This window comes from Schistocerca serialis, chromosome 1, assembly GCF_023864345.2.
Source record: "Schistocerca serialis cubense isolate TAMUIC-IGC-003099 chromosome 1, iqSchSeri2.2, whole genome shotgun sequence".
Lineage (NCBI taxonomy): Eukaryota > Metazoa > Arthropoda > Insecta > Orthoptera > Acrididae > Schistocerca > Schistocerca serialis.
The window spans coordinates 127,125,724-127,146,914 of record NC_064638.1 but is presented as its reverse complement, the minus strand read 5'-3'; the positions used below and the strand labels follow the sequence as shown (position 1 = coordinate 127,146,914).

Below are 21,191 nucleotides of genomic sequence, written 5' to 3'. Positions count from 1 at the left end.
GGATTGTGAGATAACGTATAGGCCGAATGATATTGGACGACCACGTCGCATCAGGTCTGAGGATGCCCCACTGTGTATTCCAGGACAGGCAGCGACCTGTGGCAGATCTGATGACTGAGTATAATGCTGGTGGAGGCGCAAGTGTTTCGGAGCACACCGTTCATTGTTGGAGCTCCATCACACGACCCCCTACGTGTTCCTGTGTTGCTCCAATGACACTGTCGGTTACGAGTGCAGTCGGCACAGCATCACTGAGTTTTCACCATGGAACTGGTCAGCGTGACGGATTGCCGTCCTACGGGGCCGGGTTCGATTCCCGACTGGGTCGGGGATTTTCTCCGCTCAGGGACTAGATGTTGTGTTGTCTTCATCATCATTTCATCCCCATCTGGCGCGCAGGTCGCTCAATGTACCGTCGAATGTAATAAGCCCTGCACTAAGGCGGCCGGACCTGCCCCGTAAGGAGCCTCCAGGCCAACGACGCCAAACTCTCATTTCCATTTTCCATTCTGTAGGACATAGTTTGCACGTAGCGAGCGAGAGAATATTAAAATCATGTGTGTTGTATTTGATGGCTTTGCAGCTCGCATAAAACCCATAGGTAAGGTTGTTGTTGGGTAGTTTTTGGGGGAGGAGACCAGACAGCGAAGTCATCGGTCTCATCGGATTAGGGAAGGAAGAGGAGGGACGTCGGCCATGCCCTTTCAACGGAACCATCCCGGCATGTTCCTGGAACGATTTAGGAAAATCACGGAAAACGTAAATCAGGATGGCCGGACGCGGGATTGTACCGTCGTCCTCCCGAGTGCTAGTCCAGTGTGCTAACCAATGCGCCACCTCGCTCGGTCCCATAGGTAAGGGCAGGTGAATCATTCTACATAACACTTGTCAACATTTCCGTGCGAAAACAATGTGAGCATTGTTACAACGAATGTTAAGTTACATATGTTTCTGACCGGAGAATACCATCTTAGAAATCAGTGAGGTATTATGGACATATAGGAAATCACATCAACAAAAGCAAAACGAGGATAATGGAATTTACTCGAATTAAGTCGGGTGATGCTGAGGGAATTAGATTAAGAAATGAGACACTGAAAGTAGTAAAGGAGTTTTGCTATTTGGGGAGCAAAATAACTGATGATGGTCGAAGTAGAGAGGATATAAAATGTTGACTGGCAATGGCAACGAGAGCGTTTCTGAAGAAGAAAAATTTGTTAACATCGAGTATAGATTTAAATGTCAGGAAGTCGTTTCTGAAAGTATTTGTAAGGAGTGTAACCATGTATGGAAGTGAAACGTGGACGATAAATAGCTTAGACAAGAGGAGAATAGAAACTTTCGAAGTGTGGTGCTACAGAAGAATGCTGAAGATTAGATGGGTAGATTACATAACTAATAGGGAGGCACTGAATAGAATCGGGGAGAAGAGGAGCGTGTGGCACAACTTGACTAGAAGAAGTGATCGGTTGGTTGGACATGTTCTGAGAAATCGAGGGATCACCAATTTAGTATTGGAGGGCAGCGTGGAGGGTAAAAATCGTAGAGGGAGACCAAGAGATGAATACACTAAGCAGTTTCAGAAGGATGTAGGCTGCAGTAGGTACTGGGAGATGAAGAAGCTTGCATAGGATGGAGTAGCATGGAGAACTGCATCAAACCAGTCTCAGGACTGAAGACCACAACAACAACAGGAAACCACCTCAGAACTGCAGGTATGTGAGCAGGAATTCTATGTTCTGAATCGCAGGCTTGGAGATGCTGTATGTTTTCACAACCAGCCAAACAAAACAACGAATTTTTTTCAGGTTTTTATTTATAATGACGTGAATTCATAATAAATATTTTCATGACAGGCGTGAGGGTACATGTGACTCCCAGCTTAACCGTGGTAGTAGGCGGGGGCGTGGTAGGCGGGGGCGGCGGCGTAGGCGACGGGGGCGGCGACGTGCGCGATGGCGTCGTTGCTGACGCGGACGTCAGACTTGGTGACGCTGGAGTAGGGCGTGTCGATGGTCTTGGTGTAGGTGGACACCTGTCCCAGGTTGCCGAAGCTCCTCAGGATGTTGGAGCTCTGCGACGTGAGGGCAGCAGGCGCGTATGCAGCGGGGGCGGCGTAGGCCACTGCGGGGGCGGCGTAGGAGACGGCGGGGGCGGCGTAGGAGACGGCGGCGGGGGCGGACAGGTAGCCGGCGCGGGCCACGGCCAGCACGGCGGCGAGGACGAACAGCTGTAAAGTGCAGCGGTGACGGTTACAGTTGTGCCTGAGGACTGATTGGTACTGTGCTATACATCTGGTCCACTTGCTCCCGCAGCATTAATTACTGGGTGAGCAAAATACTACTGGCCCGGAAAATAAGATAGGCAACCAAAGTGCATACATTAACAGCTATGAACACTTGTTCTTCTTCTTTACAGTGAAATGCATCCTTTCTACTGAACAAGTGTTCATAGTTTTTAAGGTACTCGCTTTAGAGCCCATATTTACTATACAACTGTTTTTTCCACACCACCTACTCCCAATATACGGGAAAGAAAGAGCTTGCAATATAAGATTTAATATTTTTGTTGTGGGATCTAAAATTTAAAAACCTCTCTCACACCGGCCTGATTTAGCTTCACTGATCAGGATAGTAAAAAACATGCGTAGATTAAGGGAATTTTCATTCTCAAAGCAGGCTTATCACATTCACACAGTTCAGTACTGTTCTACCCTGATTAAATTGAGCTCAACTTAAATTCCATAAGGCAGTGAAGCAATTTCGAAGTCTCGGTGCGACGAAAATTGTCAGTCGATCTCCTGAAAACATTTGTAATAATTATTAACTTTCGGTGATCACATGGGGAAGACCATGTTAGCCTATTTATTAAAAGTAATAAACTGGATATCTTGAGCATACAAAACGGCAGGTTCATCCAGTGTAAATCAGACTTTCACCACTGATCCCGTGCAACACAGCGTAGTAAGCAGACACTGTCAATAATAATCAGTTAAATAATACGTGAACACACTTACTTTAGTTTAGTTCATGTATTGAATTCCTTCTCATACAGAATCTCCTCAAGATGGCGACTAGCTCAACAATACATACATATACATCTTCGTTCTTTCACGGCTAATCGGCAAGATCTCAATCATTCTTTTTATAAGAGAGAACATAGATAGCAGAGAAGCTATTCCATGGAGCAAATGCTCGCTCCAAGGAATAATAGGGCTTGAAACTACTTTGCATTGATAGTCACCGTATATTAAAGTTTAGGAATCGGTAAGATAAGAAGAGATATTTCGAGATATGTACTGAATTATATAATTTATAAAAAATTTCTGAAAATATCGCGGAGAGACCGCTGCAAGAGACGTTAAAAAGAGATTTGTTTCACAGTATTGCTTTTGAAGAAGTGCTCATACCTCTTACGTTACGCAGTTTAGAGCCCATGTTTACTAGACTTTCTTGCTCCAAATGATGGTTCCTGTCATATCTCTCAGTATTGAGCATTCCTCCTGGGAAATCCTGTATGTACGAGGGCTATTTGAAACGTAAGGTCCGATCGGGCGCGAAATGGAAAACCCCGTGAAAGTCCGATGAAGCTTTGCACAGTTGTGCTGATCAGTGTCTCTAGAATGCCCGTCCATCCGGTCATGTCGCTCTTTTCAATTCTGAGAGAACAGTGAGCGTGGAAATATGCCTAGAAAGTTGTCTCCCGCCACGTATCGGTGCCTGCCGTGTGATTTCTCCTGCTTCATGCAACCCTCATAACGTAACTGTCATGCATTTCCTTCTTCATGACAATTCTCGACAGCTCACTGCAGGGGGCAAAGAAGATGCTCCTGGAGCTTTTCTGGTGGGAAGTCTTTCATCGTCCACCAATGAGCCCGGACGTGGCTCACTCTGATGTTCGGTCTCTGCTTACGTGAACCACTGGCTGTTAAGACAACATTTTGGCACAGACGAGCTGCAGAGCAGCGTAGAGAATTGTCGGAAAACACAGACGGCTGCCTTTTACGGCGAGGATACTGGGAAGTTGGAACAACGCTACGAAGCTGGAGCGGCGACTATATCGACAGTAGCTGGAAGGTGTAGCTAACTGTTGTAAATAAAACATTTTTGATTTTCGCAGTGGTTTCCATCTCGCGACCGATCGGACGAATAGTCCTCGTAACATATTTTGTAATAATGGATATGTGATATACAATAATTTAAACTAATGAAGTCTGTCATATGGTGTTAACTGTCGAAACTACACTCCTGGAAATGGAAAAAAGAACACATTGACACCGGTGTGTCAGACCCACCATACTTGCTCCGGACACTACAAGAGGGCTGTACAAGCAATGATCACACGCACGGCACAGCGGACACACCAGGAACCGCGGTGTTGGCCGTCGAATGGCGCTAGCTGCGCAGCATTTGTGCACCGCCGCCGTCAGTGTCAGCCAGTTTGCCGTGGCATACGGAGCTCCATCGCAGTCTTTAACACTGGTAGCATGCCGCGACAGCGTGGACGTGAACCGTATGTGCAGTTGACGGACTTTGAGCGAGGGCGTATAGTGGGCATGCGGGAGGCCGGGTGGACGTACTGCCGAATTGCTCAACACGTGGGGCGTGAGGTCTCCACAGTACATCGATGTTGTCGCCAGTGGTCGGCGGAAGGTGCACGTGCCCGTCGACCTGGGACCGGACCGCAGCGACGCACGGATGCACGCCAAGACCGTAGGATCCTACGCAGTGCCGTAGGGGACCGTACCGCCACTTCCCAGCAAATTAGGGACACTGTTGCTCCTGGGGTATCGGCGAGGACCATTCGCAACCGTCTCCATGAAGCTGGGCTACGGTCCCGCACACCGTTAGGCCGTCTTCCGCTCACGCCCCAACATCGCGCAGCCCGCCTCCAGTGGTGTCGCGACAGGCATGAATGGAGGGACGAATGGAGACGTGTCGTCTTCAGCGATGAGAGTCGCTTCTGCCTTGGTGCCAATGATGGTCGTATGCGTGTTTGGCGCCGTGCAGGTGAGCGCCACAATCAGGACTGCATACGATCGAGGCACACAGGGCCAACACCCGGCATCACGGTGTGGGGAGCGATCTCCTACACTGGCCGTACACCACTGGTGATCGTCGAGGGGACACTGAATAGTGCACGGTACATCCAAACCGTCATCGAACCCATCGTTCTATCATTCCTAGACAGGCAAGGGAACTTGCTGTTCCAACAGGACAATGCACGTCCGCATGTATCCCGTGCCACCCAACGTGCTATAGAAAGTGTAAGTCAACTACCCTGGGCAGCAAGATCTCCGGACCTGTCCCCCATTGAGCATGTTTGGGACTGGATGAAGCGTCGTCTCACGCGGTCTGCACGTCCAGCACGAACGCTGGTCCAACTGAGGCGCCAGGTGGAAATGGCATGGCAAGCCGTTCCACAGGACTACATCCAGCATCTCTACGATCGTCTCCATGGGAGAATAGCAGCCTGAATTGCTGCGAAAGGTGGATATACACTGTACTAGTGCCGACATTGTGCATGCTCTGTTGCCTGTGTCTATGTGCCTGTGGTTCTGTCAGTGTGATCATGTGATGTATCTGACCCCAGGAATGTGTCAATAAAGTTTCCCCTTCCTGGGACAATGAATTCACGGTGTTCTTATTTCAATTTCCAGGAGTGTATTTGCAGAGAATGAAGGCTTTGGCTGCTCTAAGTGATATACAGTGTGTCCCAAAATGACATTAACGTTTTAAAATGCCCTAATTCACGGAATAATGTAGATATGGAGCTAAATATTGACACTAGTGCCAGAAATAATATGGTGTTTTTATGAAACCAAAAACGAGTGTAAAAACTAGCCAACAACTGGAGCTTGACAGCAACACGTCGGTGACGCAGAATGAGAATCGTGAATAAAACGAACTGTTCATGAGAGAGGGAGTCAGATCATCTCTAGCCCGGCAACTAAACACCTGCTGGAAGGTACGTCTTTTGAACAGGATTACGCTTCACCCCATATAGGTGCATGTGTGAAAGATCACTTGCGCACATCGTTTGGTGAGGATCGCATGCCGAGCCATCACTTCGTCGCTCTTGCCTTCCCAGACCACAATCAGTATAATTATTGATTGTGGGCTTAACTGAAATTGCAAGGCTACCACGATCGCCCGACCTCATCAGGGATGCTAGAAGACAACGCAGGATGGCAATGTCTCGCCGTACCTGCCGATATGTTGTACAGCGCTGCTGGTAACATTGTCTCTCGACTAAATGTGTTGATGGTGAATGGTGACCTACATACTGAGCATTTTTATAAAGAAAAACGTTATGGTAATTATTACTTATGTATCATATGAAGCATCAACTGCTGCTCATTTTGTTTTTTGGGTTCAATAAGGCCCCATGAAATTTCAAGCATGTCTGTTAACTTTTACAACTCTACCTACATACAATTTTCAAATATTAACGAGGTTTTGGGTCACCCTGTACAAAAAGTTTCGGTAAAATGGTGTATCAAGAGTAGTGGTCAATACGAATGGATTGGACCCTTCTTCTAAAAGTCGGATGACAAGGTTGTGTAAACATTGTGATACTGCAATAACGGCCACAGGACTCTTACGGAAAAACAAAGAGTGCATCTCACATTGAGTTCTGTTCCTTGTTTTAATATGAAAATCGTTCTGTATACAACAAATCTTTATCGCGTTTTGTCTTATCCCTTAGCGTCACTCATAGATTTCTTTCTTTGGAAAGAAACTCAAGCAGTTTTGTAGACCAGCAATCAGCGCCCTTTGTCAGAACATAACACGCTGATCCAAGGCAGTTTCATTTTTGTTGTCTGCGATAGTTGAGATGATGTACGTCTCATATATCTCACGATTATATCGAATCTCCTGTTTTTAGTATCTATATCTTGTACTGAATCAAATGTTTGACTTAAAGACTGTTCTTTCCTGAACCAGGTGATTACGAAACGGTTATTTTTTTTTTATACCCCACCGCTCAGGTTCATATGGAGTGGACCACTTCCCAACATTTCATTCCTGCTAATGCCGAAATGTACTTTCTATGTTTCACTTAAAAGACGTTGTCGTTTCAGTAACTTCACAGTTAACTGAATCAGTCTCCTAGAGATATGGAATTTTAGAGAGTGCGTAAATTGCTTACTTAAGTGAAGTAATGCCGATTCCTTCCTTCGATCCTCGACATGATCTCCATCTCTTCTCTGTTAAAACTTGCATCTAGTGACTTGAAATCTCTCTTTCCAAGTGCACAGGCTGAAGTGGACCTCTTGCACAGACTTAATTCTTGCTAATGACGAGATAGGCTTTATTAAAAGAAGTTGTCGTTTCCTTGACTTCCCCCTTTCTCTCGTATGTGAGAAAACTGGAAATATTTAGATTACGAGCTCCGATGTTCTCATTCACAGAAGTGGCATCCTTTACAAGAGATGGTATATACAATTTACTCGCATCATGTGTGGACTTGAGTAACTAACCAGACAATATTTCAAGCTTCATACCATCATGGAATCTCGATTAACACCCTGACTTGCATTGTGATCATTCGTTAAGACCTCACGCAAAGTCAAAGAGCCTTCTAGGCGAGAACTACAAACGTTTGTCACGTGCCATATTTCCTAATAACTTGGATGTCATATCACTAACGTACTGAATGCGTGAAGACTTTTCTGGATATTTCAATCCGCCTGCATAAGCACACCCTATTGCAGTCAGCGAACAGACATACCCGGGCCCACTTCTTGGTCTTCGAGCTAACTAGCTTTCAACACATAGGACTTTGGTCTGTGGAGTTACAATTTGATATCTTACGTAACACTTGCAAATTATGAATGATCTTTTCTAGTACGACTTCTGGCATCGTCTGCTCCCTATCCCAGCAACACTGAACTAAAATGTATATTCAGCGGGCAGGTGATCACTTTCCAAAGTTTGAGGAGCTCTGGAGCATTGTGAATCATACTTAACATACAGCAAATGACAATTATAGGTAACAGTTGCTTCAACTACTGCGTCTGACAGCCTTACCACTCGTATGACAAATATTTTGGGACCAATATTGATCTGATTATTAAAGGTTGACTGTTATCCCATACGCCAACTTACATAAATATTCATAGATGGTGTTAAGTCTGTGCTAAGTTCTGTCTTTCTGCGAGTCTTCCAAAATTACGTACCCCGTCAAATGACTCTTTCCTCTCTTCTGGCCATCATCAAAACCATAATGTGAAAGCAAGCGAAAGTTAATAGCGACATGTAATGCTTTCCGTTGCTCATTACCTGTTGCTAATCATCTTTTGGTGCTTTCATTTTATGGTTTTGATGTTGGCCACAGTAGACCGATGCCGTTTGTGCCAAAAGAAAATGAAGTGTTAAAAATTTTGTATAGCACGTTATGCGACGACGAAATGTCATTCTTTGTAGCTTTCTCTCTCAGTGGTTCACGAAAACTGCGTTTAACTTCAATGTGGATAGCCTGTGAGGGCCTAACACCGATTTTCTCATGTTTCAAGCTTCATACCATCATAGAATCTCGATTAACACCCTGACTTGCATTGTGATCATTCGTTAAGGGCTCACGCAAAGTCAAAGAGCCTTCTAGGCGAGAACTACAAACGTTTGTCACGTGCCATATTTCCTAATAACTTGGATGTCATATCACTAACGTACTGAATGCGTGAAGACTTTTCTGGATATTTCAATCCGCCTGCATAAGCACACCCTATTGCAGTCAGCGAACAGACATACCCGGCACTGTGAAATACGAAAAATTTGTGACGAAGTGAGCTTTGAATTCTACAATGACACTGGCCACTTTATTGTATATTAATGACTTGCGCTCAAATAACGTAGTCAAACACTTGTTGACATTGAAGATTCGATTTTTGGTTTTTGTGTCTCTCAGTTAAATAGAGAATGAAAATTTTCTATCGTACTGTAAGATTTCAACCAGAGGGAAAAGGTGGTGCTGTGTAGTTTTTGTGTTCGTTGTTATTATAACTTGTCCTTGTGCTCTACAATGCCTGGACTATTTCTACAAGATGCAGATTGTTACTGGCGGTTTTACTCACTCCAGAACAATTTTGTAACAATCTTGTTTGGAACTGAGATTGGTGCTTTACCTGCCGTCAATAGAATGGTCATCATTGACCATTAATCTGTAGGCATGCAGGAAAGATCCGGCCGTGGTCTGAGGGATAAAACTATTTCGCCATGCGTCTAATGTCATTTTCGATATTTTTTCGAAACTTTCAGAGTATGTGCGGATACTCCCTTAAATAGGCTAGGATCACTTGCTTCCACCATTTATTCTCAGCTGAGATTGTCTGTTATCCCCACGGGTTATGTCAGAAACGAAAAGTAAAATCTGTGCTTTCGTTGCTTTCTATTCGTGCTGATTGATGCTAAAACTCAGTATTATGATTTTCTCTACAGAATAATTCAACCTGACCGTGGTCCAATTACAATTTCTAGTAGAACGTTAAGATAATTTGTCAACATTAGGCCCAGAAGCAGGCAGTGGAATAGAAAAAATGTTCTATGCGACGGACAGTGTTTAACATTTAACATTGGCTTCACGAATTTTAAACAGATAACGGAAGAACAATGAACGAAGTTTGCGTTCCAATATTCAAGCAACCATGAACTACGATCCTCTTTTGAATAAATGTACATGGGTTAGGAAGCTGTGACAAACTGCTGATTGCGTAACTCTGCACGTAACATAAACAGCTTCAAATTCAGGTACTGCTAGATCACGTAGACAGAACCGGTTCAGTACGTTATTTCTACCTACTCTGTGGTTAGACGGCTCAAACAGCCAGGCGTGTACGTAGTGACTTGTAGATGGTTCGCTTCCAACTTGAGTGGGTTCGCACTGAAACGGTTTAACTCGTAATAGACTTTTCTGTAGATACACAGCGCGTTTCACTCATCTTCTGGCTTTTTCATGGCTAATGGCCTATGCAAGTCTAGAAGTGTAACTCTTCAGGCTTTCCCGGCGATCTAATGACATCTTGAGTTGTCGGGTGTTCTGCCGGATATCAGCGTCGTACTTGCACGATATTTCGGCCACGTAGCTCGTGACCTTCATCAGGTGCTATTTACGTCACCGCCGGCCGCTGTGACCGAGCGGTTCTATGCGCTTCAGTCCAGAATCGCGCGATCGCTACGGTCGCAGGCTCGAATCCTACCTCTGGCATGGACGTGTGTGACGTCCTTAGGTTAGTTAGGTTTAAGTAGTTCTAAGTTCTAGGGGACTGGTGACCTCATATGTTAAGTCCCATAGAGCTCAGAGCCATTTGAACAATTTGTTTTACGTCACCTGCTATTGCTCTTAGCAGTCGATCCATTTCATATGTCCACACACTGTTCCTTACAGACTGACATTACTAACTTTGAGTCATTTATCAGGTTATCCAACCCAACCACGTTTTCTACGACTCGTAAAGTGTCAGCTTTTCGTTTCTGTTCACTCACAGTTAGTTACCTGCCTTTCCATCAACATAGTAATTCTTAAGATTTTACCTGCTATAGCTACAATTTTCCACTGGATTAAGCTTCGTTGTAGTCAACGGCATTATTTGCCAGAAGTCTCGCACTGTAACAGAAGTCTGAGAATGTAATTGATGCTATCCGCTAAGTCACAGATTAGTATTACCATTAATAATGGTCCTAAACCCCACACGTCCGTAGAGAACATCACATATTACTTTTATATCAGAACATGAATTTCCATCCTGGATACAGTATTGCGCCCTACTGCCTACAATTTTCCAATCCAGTTGTGAGCCTAGTTTTATAACCAACAGCAGATGTCGGTGTGGCATTGATTTAGAAGCTTTCGGCAGGAAAGCAGCATAGCAAGACCCCCACTGCATCTTAGGCTATTTTAACACAGACCACGCTAACTGCAAGTATTCTGTAAGACTCTGTAGGGAGTCCAGACATTTCCAGCACTTAGTGCCGTGAGAACACTACACTACGTCCACTGTAGGTGCGGTGACAGCATACCTTGAAGGCCATGGCGTTGATGGTAGTCGTCGGCGTGGTGGGCAGTTGACTGTGCCTTGTCGGGGCGCAGGCGGCGTTTATATAGTGGTGCGGGCCAGACAGGGAGAGGGCGCGCCTGGCGACTCGAGGACAGACGGCGACAACCCGATCGGGGGCGACCTGCTTACTGCTCACTGGCCACCGTAGCGTAACGGCCAGAAACTAACCCGTCTGTGTGTGTGTGTGTGTGTGTGTGCACGCATAGCAACACCACTGCCCTTGGCGAGATTATCTGCGGACCAGTAGCTCACGCATTACATAAGCAGTCCATTGTTTCCTCTCTTTATGACACCTTTGGTGCCGGCCGTTGTGGCCGAGGGGTTCTAGGCGCTACAGTCTGGAACCGCGCTACCGCTACGGTCGCAGGTTCGAATCCTGCCTCGGGCATGGATGTGTGTGATGTCCTTAGGTTAGTTACGTTTAAGTAGTTCTAAGTTCTAGGGGACTGATGACCTCAGATGTTAAGTCCCATAGTGCTCAGAGCCATTCGAACCATTTGAATAGCTTTGGTACAGGTGGCGCAGTAAATTCGGTTCGATATGAACTTGCTGGTCACCAATTGCTACGCTACTCATCTGGCAACAGGTTGCCGTTTTCAAGGACCTATAGTTGTTGAGCGTTTAGGGCTACTCCAGTGATAGTCCTTGAGCGTTTAAGTTTACTCCAGTGATATTTTTATTTCCCTGGTTTCATTATTTTTGTCAGAGGATTTTTTTATAAACTGTGAAACTTCCCCTTAGAAAAATTAAGAATGACAGTGCCGTTAAACCTCTTACGATATTTGATTTTCAAACAGCTGAGCAAAATTGAACATACTCAGACATTTCTCTCTTTACTTATTGTGATCAACAGTAAATTGACACACAATATTTTTAGCGCAACTCAATCTGACTTTCAATAATCCCCACAAAAGAATGGCCCTCACTAACAATAACCTGTACCTTTCATGAATCACTTGCCTCACAAAAATCTTCGTTACTCAAACTAATGCAATACAGCGAGCGCCACTACTGCCAGCTAAATAAAAGATTCTAACTACTGAAGTCACTAACTACTGACAGGCCCAGTTAGCAAATGAAACATTTTGATGGAGAACAAACAATGTACTTACCTTAATAGTGTTCAAAAGTCATTATATATATATCAGTTCATGACATCCAGTCTTACAAATTTCGTTTTTCTGACGGACACACGTCCAGATCGTCCGCTCTCAAAACTCTACCATCTCTCTCCCCACATCCACCACTGCCAGCGGCTAACCTCCAACTGCACATTGCTACGCACTTTTCACATCCAACTGCCCAACACGAACAGCGAGTATTCCAACAATGCCAACCAGCCACAGACTGCATACAGCACAGTCAGTGATTTCATGCAGAGCGCTACGTGGCGTTACCAACATAAAAAACTAAACACCCTACTTACAACTGTGATGACAGGGTGATTTATGGACTGTATCATCGGCAATTTTCCGCCACACAATACATGGCAAGTTGGCGTTAGTAAAATTTGTAATATTATTAGAATTTGAATATACACTGACGGGAAAAAAATCGCAACACCAAGAAGGAGTAGTGGAACGTAAACGAAAGTTGGTGGCGTGTTTCTACATCTGAATGAAGATGTCTATTCAAATTTATCTCCAGTCGCATAACAGGCATTAGTAGTGCCACTATAACGTGGCAAATCGGGTTTGCTTTGAATACACGCTGTAACGTTCCTGAGCGTTCCTTGCCGGCCGTGGTGGCCGTGCGGTTCTAGGCGCTACAGTCTGGAGCCGAGCGACCGTTACGGTCCCAGGTTCGAATCCTGCCTCTGGCATGGATGTGTGTGATGTCCTTAGGTTAGTTAGGTTTAAGTAGTTCTAAGTCTAGGGGACTGATGACGTCAGATGTTATGTCCCATGGTGCTTAGAGCCATTGGAACCATTTTTGAACTTGGCAGAAATATACCCACTGTACGTGATTGGTGGCAGTTGTGGTCACGAGAATATACGGTTCTCAAGAAAACCTGGCTCCGGACGGCCACAAGGCACTACCTACAGGGGAGAACACCGTGCTCATTGTATGGCTCTGGCGCATCGGACTGCATCTGCAGCAGCAATTTGAGCAGTAGTTGGAACCACAGGGCACAACAAACTCGTACAAACTGGTTACTTCAACGATAGCTTCGAACCAGACGCCCTTTAGCGTGCATTCCACTGGCCCCAAACCACTGCCATTTGCGACAAATCATTTGGCTCTAAGCACTATGGGACTTAACATCTGAGGTCATCAGTCCCCTAGACTTACAACAGTAAACCTAACTAGCCTAAAGACATCACACACATCCATGCCCGAGGCAGGATTCGAACCTGCGACCGTAGCAGCTGCGTGGTTACGGACTGGCGCGCCTAGAACCTGTCGGCCACATGGGCGGCCCATTTGCAACATCAGTGGTGTCAAGCGAGGGCCATTGCTGGGCAGGGGTCTTGCATAATGAAAGATGCTTCTGCCTCGGTGCCAGTGATGGCCGTGTGTTGGTTAGGAGCAGGCCAGTTGAGGACCAGCAGCCAAACAGTGTGTGTGTTAGACACACTGGACCTACACTTGGAGTTGTGGTCAGGGGTGCGATTTCGTTGACAGCAGGAGCACTCCCGTGGTTATCCTATGCACCCTTATTGCAAATTTGTGCTGCCATTCGTGAACAGCATGTCAGGGGCTGTTTTCGAACTGATTAGCGCTCGCCCACATAGTGCTGCTGTAACCCGACTTCTTCTGCAGAGTGTCGACATGTTGCCTTGACCTACTCGATCACCAGACCAAGCACGGGATTCCCGACGTGGTCAGGAATTTTCACCTGCCTCGAGATGACTGGGTGTTTGTGTTGTCCTCGTAATTTCAGCATCATTCATGAAAGTGGCATGAAAGTGGCGATATTGGACTGAGCAAAGTTTGGGAATTTGTACGGGCGCTGATGACCACGCAGTTGAGCGCCCCACAAACCAAACATATTCATCATCAACATCGATCACCAGACCTGTCTCCAGTCGCGCATATACGGGACATCACTGAACGTCCACAAACAGCATTAACCATCCCTGTAATGATCAACTAAGTGCAACAGTATGGAACTCCCCCGTCCCCATAAACTGACAATCGGAGGCTGTATAGTACAAAATCCATTCACGTTTGCATGCTTGGCTTCGATATTGTGGCCTTTATACTCGTTATTAATGTACCAGCGTTTCACATTTCTACAGGCCTACATTAACCTATAATACTGCAACGTTAATCACACAAATATGTTATCTAGACAACTATATTCCTGAAATTTCTTTACTCTACATTGATTATTTTTTGGCGATGCGATTTTTTTCCGTCAATGTACTTCATTATCAATATGCGATGCCTTAAAAACGTCTTTTATTACTTATGTTTCCAGTTCGTTGCTTGGGGCTTGGTGGTGGTGGAAGGAGCAGTCACGTAGAGACGAAAAAACCGTCACGCGGGTCCTACTGACAACGTATCAGGAAGACCATAATTAGGAAATAACGATCCAGAATTTATTTGCTGTTATTAATAAAAAGAAAGCTTAAGCCCTCGATGATCGAACTCGAACATAGAACTCGTGAAATTAATGTAAAATGTCTTCGGAACGATACGGCTTTATGCAACTGGCGTTCGAGGTACTTATTATAAAAGCAAAAGTTTGTAATATTCAGTCAGAGTAGCACATCTCAGAGCGGAGTATGAAGGCCAGTGGTGCACAGTAAAACCTGCTGATCAGTAGTTCATACACTAATTTCATTTTTTTTATTTATAGCAAAGTGCGGTCATGGAGGTGCAAACTGTCCGAATTGCGGATTAACCGTGCACAGCTCTGCGATTAACGGAAAAATAAAAAAGAAGGAAGGTCTTGATAATTTATTAACATCTAACATTAGAGCGAATATACTAAAAGAAGAAATTTCTGTTTTTGGGTTTACGGGTGGCTACCTAACTATGCCTATGATCCGTGAGTTGAACAGCTAATATAGGTGCAAGGAAAGAAATTGCGAAAAAACCGTAGGCACAGAAGAAATACTTCAGCTGGTCCATGAAAGAAGCAAGCACAAAAATGTTCAGTGTAATAGATTTAGGAGTGAAATAAAAAGGAAGTGCAGGGAAGCTAAGCCGAAATGGATGCAGGAAAAAGTCAAGAAATGGAAATAGGACGTCCGATGGACAGACTCAGCACACAGAAAAGTCAAAAGAGCCATGACGAAAGTAAAAGCAAAAACAAGTCAACATTAAGAGTGAAAGAGGAATTCACTGTTGAACGCAGAGGAGAGAGCGAATAGTTGGAAACGGGGCATTACTGGTCAAAAGATGTCTACTGGCCTTAATTTGAGGAAAAACTTTCTGAGAATGTTCCTTTGAAGCTCAGTTTTATATGGGAGTGAATCACAGGCTGTGGGGGGAGGGGGGAGGGAGATGAGGGGAGGAAGCGCAGGGGAAGCGAATCGAAGAGCTAGAGATTTGTTGCTACAGAAAGACGCTGAAAATTTGGGAAGTGGTAAGAAATGAGGATGTTCTCGTAAACATACGGAAAATAAAGAACAGGGTGATGAGTAACGGGTTAAGAAATCAGTGAATGACTTCCATGATACTAGGTGGAGATGTAGGGAGTAAAAACTGTAGGGAAAGACCGATATTTCAATATATCCAACATATAATTCGGGACATTGTGTGCAAGTTTTACCCTGAGCTGAAAATGCTTGCACAGGAGAGGAACTCTTGGTGCGCTGCATCAGACTAGGCAGATGACTTCCTTTTCTTCGCAGGGTCAGCGTGGTTATTATCGGACCTGGCATGGTTAGTTTAAGGGGTGGTCAGACACCATTCCTGCTGGCAACTTGTTACCCTCCTGGTCAGAATATGTGTACCCCAACTGTCTGCATGTTGTGTTAGTCATGGGGAAATGAGCGACAGTTTTCTAAATGTTTGTGAATAGTGTAAATGAGGAGGGACTTGGATACCAGCCCGGTATTCACGTAGTGGGATGTGAGAAACCACCTAAAAATCACGCCCAGGCTGCCCAGCACACCGACCTTCATCGCTAATACGTCAAGCGGATTCCGAGGCCGGCGCTCCTCCCCGTGCTAGAAGCTGCGCTTATGTGCGCGCGGCTATCTGGGAGGGTCAAACCAATGAACTGAATGATAAAAAAATAAAATATGGACGCAGGTACAGTGAAAAAATTATGTCCGGCAGAAGAAAAAAGCGCAGGACGACATTCGCTTCGCCATACTAATGTTTTGGCTCTCTATGAAATTGAGGACTATTGTGAGCAAAAAAGCTGAATGAAAAAGCAGAAAAAAACTGAGCAATAATTTGATAAAAGTAATTAATACGAAATACGACGTGTTTCAAGCGCAATCTTGTAAATAAGTTGTTCGTTCCTGTGTAGTGATGAAGTGGGCTTTTAAATTAGACGTGCGTCATGTTTTGTGAGTCCAATAAATAGGAGTGTTCCGTAAAAAAAATTTTTTTGTGATTTGGATTATACGCGTTATTCGGTTATCTGTGCAGTCTCTGGTCCACATTAACCCACACTATCGAAAGCTTGAGCTTTCTGTTTATTTCGTGTTTCTTTTAAATATTTTAGTTGTGACAAACCTTTTATAATGTGCTTTTTTTTATCCACATGTCAATTTGGCGTGATGTCTACCTTAAAATAAACACGTTTCATAACTAAAAGATTTTTTAAGACCTGAAGATGACAGCGAAATCTGTCGAAAGCTGTTGTTTTACATAAAGAAATATTTGTGCGATCCTGGATCGAGAAAGTTTTTAACAAGTAAAACAGATCGCTCCTTCTGTCTTCTCGAAATGAGAAAATTCAATAACACTTCAAAATAAATAATTCTGTTCTAGGCACACACGCATACCGCACCACCGCCACTCCCACATAATCCGCGGACCTTGCCGAGGTGCGGTGGCTAGGATGCCTCAACTACATAGGTAACCGGATCTGTGGAGAGGCCAGTCTATGGTTCCTAAAGACGAACAGCAGATTTTCCAGCAGTTCCACGGGCAACAATCTGGATGATTTACTTTCCTGGAACTGCCGTTGTGCTGCTGCGGACTGATGAAATCTAGGGAAAGCTACTGCAATTACTCATCCTTAGAGTATGTAGCTGTAATGCATAGTTTAATGATGAGTGCATCATCTTGGATAAAATACTCTGATGGTAAAATAGGTCCCAATTCGGAACTTTGGGCGGGAACCACTCGGGAGTATGTCGTCATCAAGAAAAAGAAAATTCACATTCTACGGATCGGAATGTTAGGGAATGTAGGGCCCTCTATCGGGTAGATAGGTTAGAGAATTTGAAGAAGAGAGTAACATAGGTTGACATTAACTGTAGTACGAAATAGTGAAGTGTGGTGGCTGGAAAAAAGGGACTTCTCATCTGTTGAACACAGTGTCATAAATAAAGAATCAGATGGGCGTAATGCAGGAGTAGGTTTAACAATGAAAGAAAAGAACACGAATGAGGGTAAGCTACTACAAACAGCATAGGTATCAATTTATAGTAGCCAAGATAGATACGAAGCCAACACTCACCACAGAAGTACAATTTTGTATGCTAACTAGCTTCGCAGATGATGAAGAGATCTCACTGTGGGAGTAATCCTCTAATGTTATCATATTATGTCTTGCACTTCGTTATCCGTGCAATTTATTGGTTTCATTTTCTGTTTTTTCACTAGAAAATCGCTCTAGAGCCGAAATCGCGACAGTGAAATAAATGAATAATAAAAACTTACACAAAAATGGCGGCAATGATTTCATTCCAAACTTATATTATGACTGTGGTTACCAACCAATGGAAAACCATAAATTTCAGTGTTAGGCAGTATTTTCTGAGGGTATTTGTACAGAGTGTAGCTTTTTATTGATGTGAAACGTGGATGATAAGCAGTTCAGATGCTTTTGAAATGTGGTGATACGGAAGAATGATAAAGATTAAACTGATAGATAGAATAACAAACGAGAAGTACTGAATATACACTGAAGCGCTAAAGGCATGTGTATTCAAATACAGAGATATGTGAACAGGCAGAATACGGCACTGCGATCGGCAACGTCTATGTCTGGCGCAATTGTTAGATCGGTTACTGCTGCTGCAATGGCATAGTGTCAAGATTTAAATGAGTTTCATCGTGGTGTTATAATCGATGCACGAGCGATGGGAAGCAGCATCTCCGAGGTAGCCATGAAGTGTGGATTTTCCCGTAATATTATTTCACGAGTGTACCGTCAGTATTAGGAGTCTGGTAAAACATCAAATCTCTGACATCACTGCAGCCGGATAAAGATCCTGCAAGAACGGGACCAACGACGACTGAAGGGGATATTGCAACTTGACAGAAACTGTCAGCGTCCAAACCGTTCAACGAAACATCATAGATATGGGCTTTCAGAGCCGAAAGTCCTTTCATGAACCCTTCATAAATGGACAACACAAAGCTTTACGCATAGACTGACATTGGACTGTTGATGACTGGAAACATGTCACCTTGTCGCACGAGTCCCGTTTCTAATTGTATCGAGCGGATGGGAGTGTACGGGTATGGAGACAGCCTCATGAATCAATGGACCTTGCATGTCAGCAGGGGACTGTTCAAGCTGGCGGAGTCTCTGTAATGGTGTGGGGAGTGTGCAGTTGGAGTGATATGGGACCCCCAGATACGTCTAGATACGGCTCTGACAGGTGACACGTACGTAAGCATCCTGTCTGATCATTTGCATCCAGTCATGTCCATTGTGCATACCGACAGACTAGGGCAATTCCAGCAGGGCAATGCGACACCCCACACATCCAGAATTTTACTCTGGTAATACAGGACAGTTTTTGCATGGAGTCTCTTAATATATGAAACAAATATCGCCAGTGATTCCTAGGACCGAAACGGACGCAGCACTGTTATCGGGTTACATGCTACTGCGCTACAGGACGGGCAGTATTTGTATCACTGGAGAAGCTCAAAACATTTTCTGTGAGATGCATCGCATACGTGTCAGACCCTCAGCATGGATCAGTGAAGCCGCTCGGTAATACCTGGGTGTTGCCCAACACCTGTACTGTTCCGGGCAGCTAATGTCGCTACCAGAGTGGTGTATATCTCATTTTTCATGTTTTCACAAGCAAAAGTCTAGAGAGTTTAAGTAGGGGACAGAGCATGCCAGTGCATTGACCAAATGGGATGTTGTGTGGTTAACGTGACTGATCTGTGGTTTACACAGTGAAATACGTTTGTTTTATCTTCAGAACATGTGCATCGCCGAAGGAGGTTGTGGCAGGGACGCAAGGTATCACATTTTGTGTAACACCTGTGGGATATGTTCGCAGGAACTTTTTGTCTTATTTTGATGCTAGGAACCAATCACCTAATTGTCGTTTCCTGAGATACACTCTATACATAGCTTTCTGCAGTCTTATTTTATTTTTAGTATGTCATAATTAGTTTCGATACTGATCTCACATTCAGAAATACACAGGATGATACCGTGATTCTGTTACAAACTTTCAGGAACGACGGACAAGGGCAAATGTATCAATTTGAGGTACGTGCCCCTGGTCCAGAAACGACCGTATCAAAATTTATATGCGAAAATCGTTGTGACACCTCTAACGGCGGACCTCATCTACTGCAAGCTCTTTGCTTTCCATATTTTGGGAGGAGGTAGTACAGACCAAAAGCAAGAAAGAAAATGTCTAGTAAACATGTGCTTTAAAATGCATACCTTAATTACTGTGAGCGCTTGTTCTGAAGAAGAAAAGTGTTTCACAATAGCGAAGATGAACGAGTGTTCATAGCTCTTAAAGAACGCACTTTAGAGCCCTTGTTTACTGAACATTTCTTCTTATTTTGGTCGATGTTACCATCTCTAAAAATACGGAAAGTAAAGAGCTTGCAGTAGAAGAGGTCCAGTGTTAGACATATCAGGATGATTTTCACTCATAACTTTCGACTCTGTCGTTTTCATACCAGTGTCTCTTACCTCAAATGCATACATTCACCATTCCCCATCACCTGTGAAAGTTTCTGACATCATGGAATCACTCTGTATTAGTAAGAAACGGACAACTCACTGTACTGCTCCTTGCAATTAATTTGCCGAATACTAGAGGTCTATTAAGATCCATTTTTATAAATTAGAATTTATTTTCTAATCTAATTTCGATGAGATCTCAAGGATAGACTACAGACGATCGGGACTAGAAAGTCATTTGGACGTGTTAAAATTTAAAGACACTTTGCATAAAATAGAGTGATTACCAGGAAAACAAAGTATGCTTCTTGGCATGTTTTTGAAGATTTACGAAAGAAGATTGTATGATCTGGACATGAATAAGTGGAAACGGAAGTTGTGGAATATAAAAAATGTAGATGCTATAGTTTTTCTGTACCAATTTCCTAACAATTAGCTAAGATCCAACTTGAGAGCTGGAATTACTGCAGTAGAGTCTGTTAACAACAACCAGTTGAGCGTTTGCATTAGTTATTACTTTGCAACGAGCTTAACTGTTGGGAAAAAAAAGGATTTAAAATTTCTAAGATTGTTCGAAACTCTTCTGCTTTGTGTAACATTCTTCCTATTTCCATAAAATTTAGAGGCTTTCCTTCTGTGCACCTCGCTTCGTCCCGTTGGAAAAGAGATCGGTTGGGCGCCAATAGCGCGTCCATGCAAGTTGCGATACAAATCATTCCTGTATTGGAAAATGTGTTAGCATTCGAAACCACAGCATATATTCCATCAGTCAGTAGGCTCTTCTAACGTTACTGCAGCTTAATTGTGCCATTTGGCGTTTTATTCATCCAATTTCTATGTTACTTCTCCATGATCTCATACTTAGCGCTTACAATTAATTATTTGCCGGATTACAAACTGCAAACTACTCTAATTACAATCTTTTATCCGCGGGTACCTATTTCCTATGCTTCAAACGCTACAGCCTCCTGTGCAGTGTAATGAAGTACTGCTGCTAGCCGACGATCTTGCTTCGTTGAATACATCGGTTCTTGTCAGATCACAGACGTTAAGCAACGTCGACTGTACATGGATGGGTTACCGCATGGGTGGCTACATGCTACTGGTTGA

The 21,191-nt window shown here is 44.1% G+C and overlaps 1 protein-coding gene across 1 annotated transcript; it reads right to left on the bottom strand.

The window, feature by feature from the left end:
• Window positions 1-1,870: 1,870 nt before the first annotated feature.
• LOC126464086 (cuticle protein 67-like) lies at window positions 1,871-11,041 on the bottom strand. Its single transcript, XM_050096208.1, has 2 exons — window positions 11,019-11,041; window positions 1,871-2,230 (listed from the first exon to the last, which is right to left on the bottom strand). The coding sequence occupies exons 1-2, from the start codon at window positions 11,028-11,030 to the stop codon at window positions 1,883-1,885; spliced, it is 360 nt and encodes a 119-aa protein (XP_049952165.1). The 5' UTR covers window positions 11,031-11,041; the 3' UTR covers window positions 1,871-1,882.
• Window positions 11,042-21,191: the final 10,150 nt, after the last annotated feature.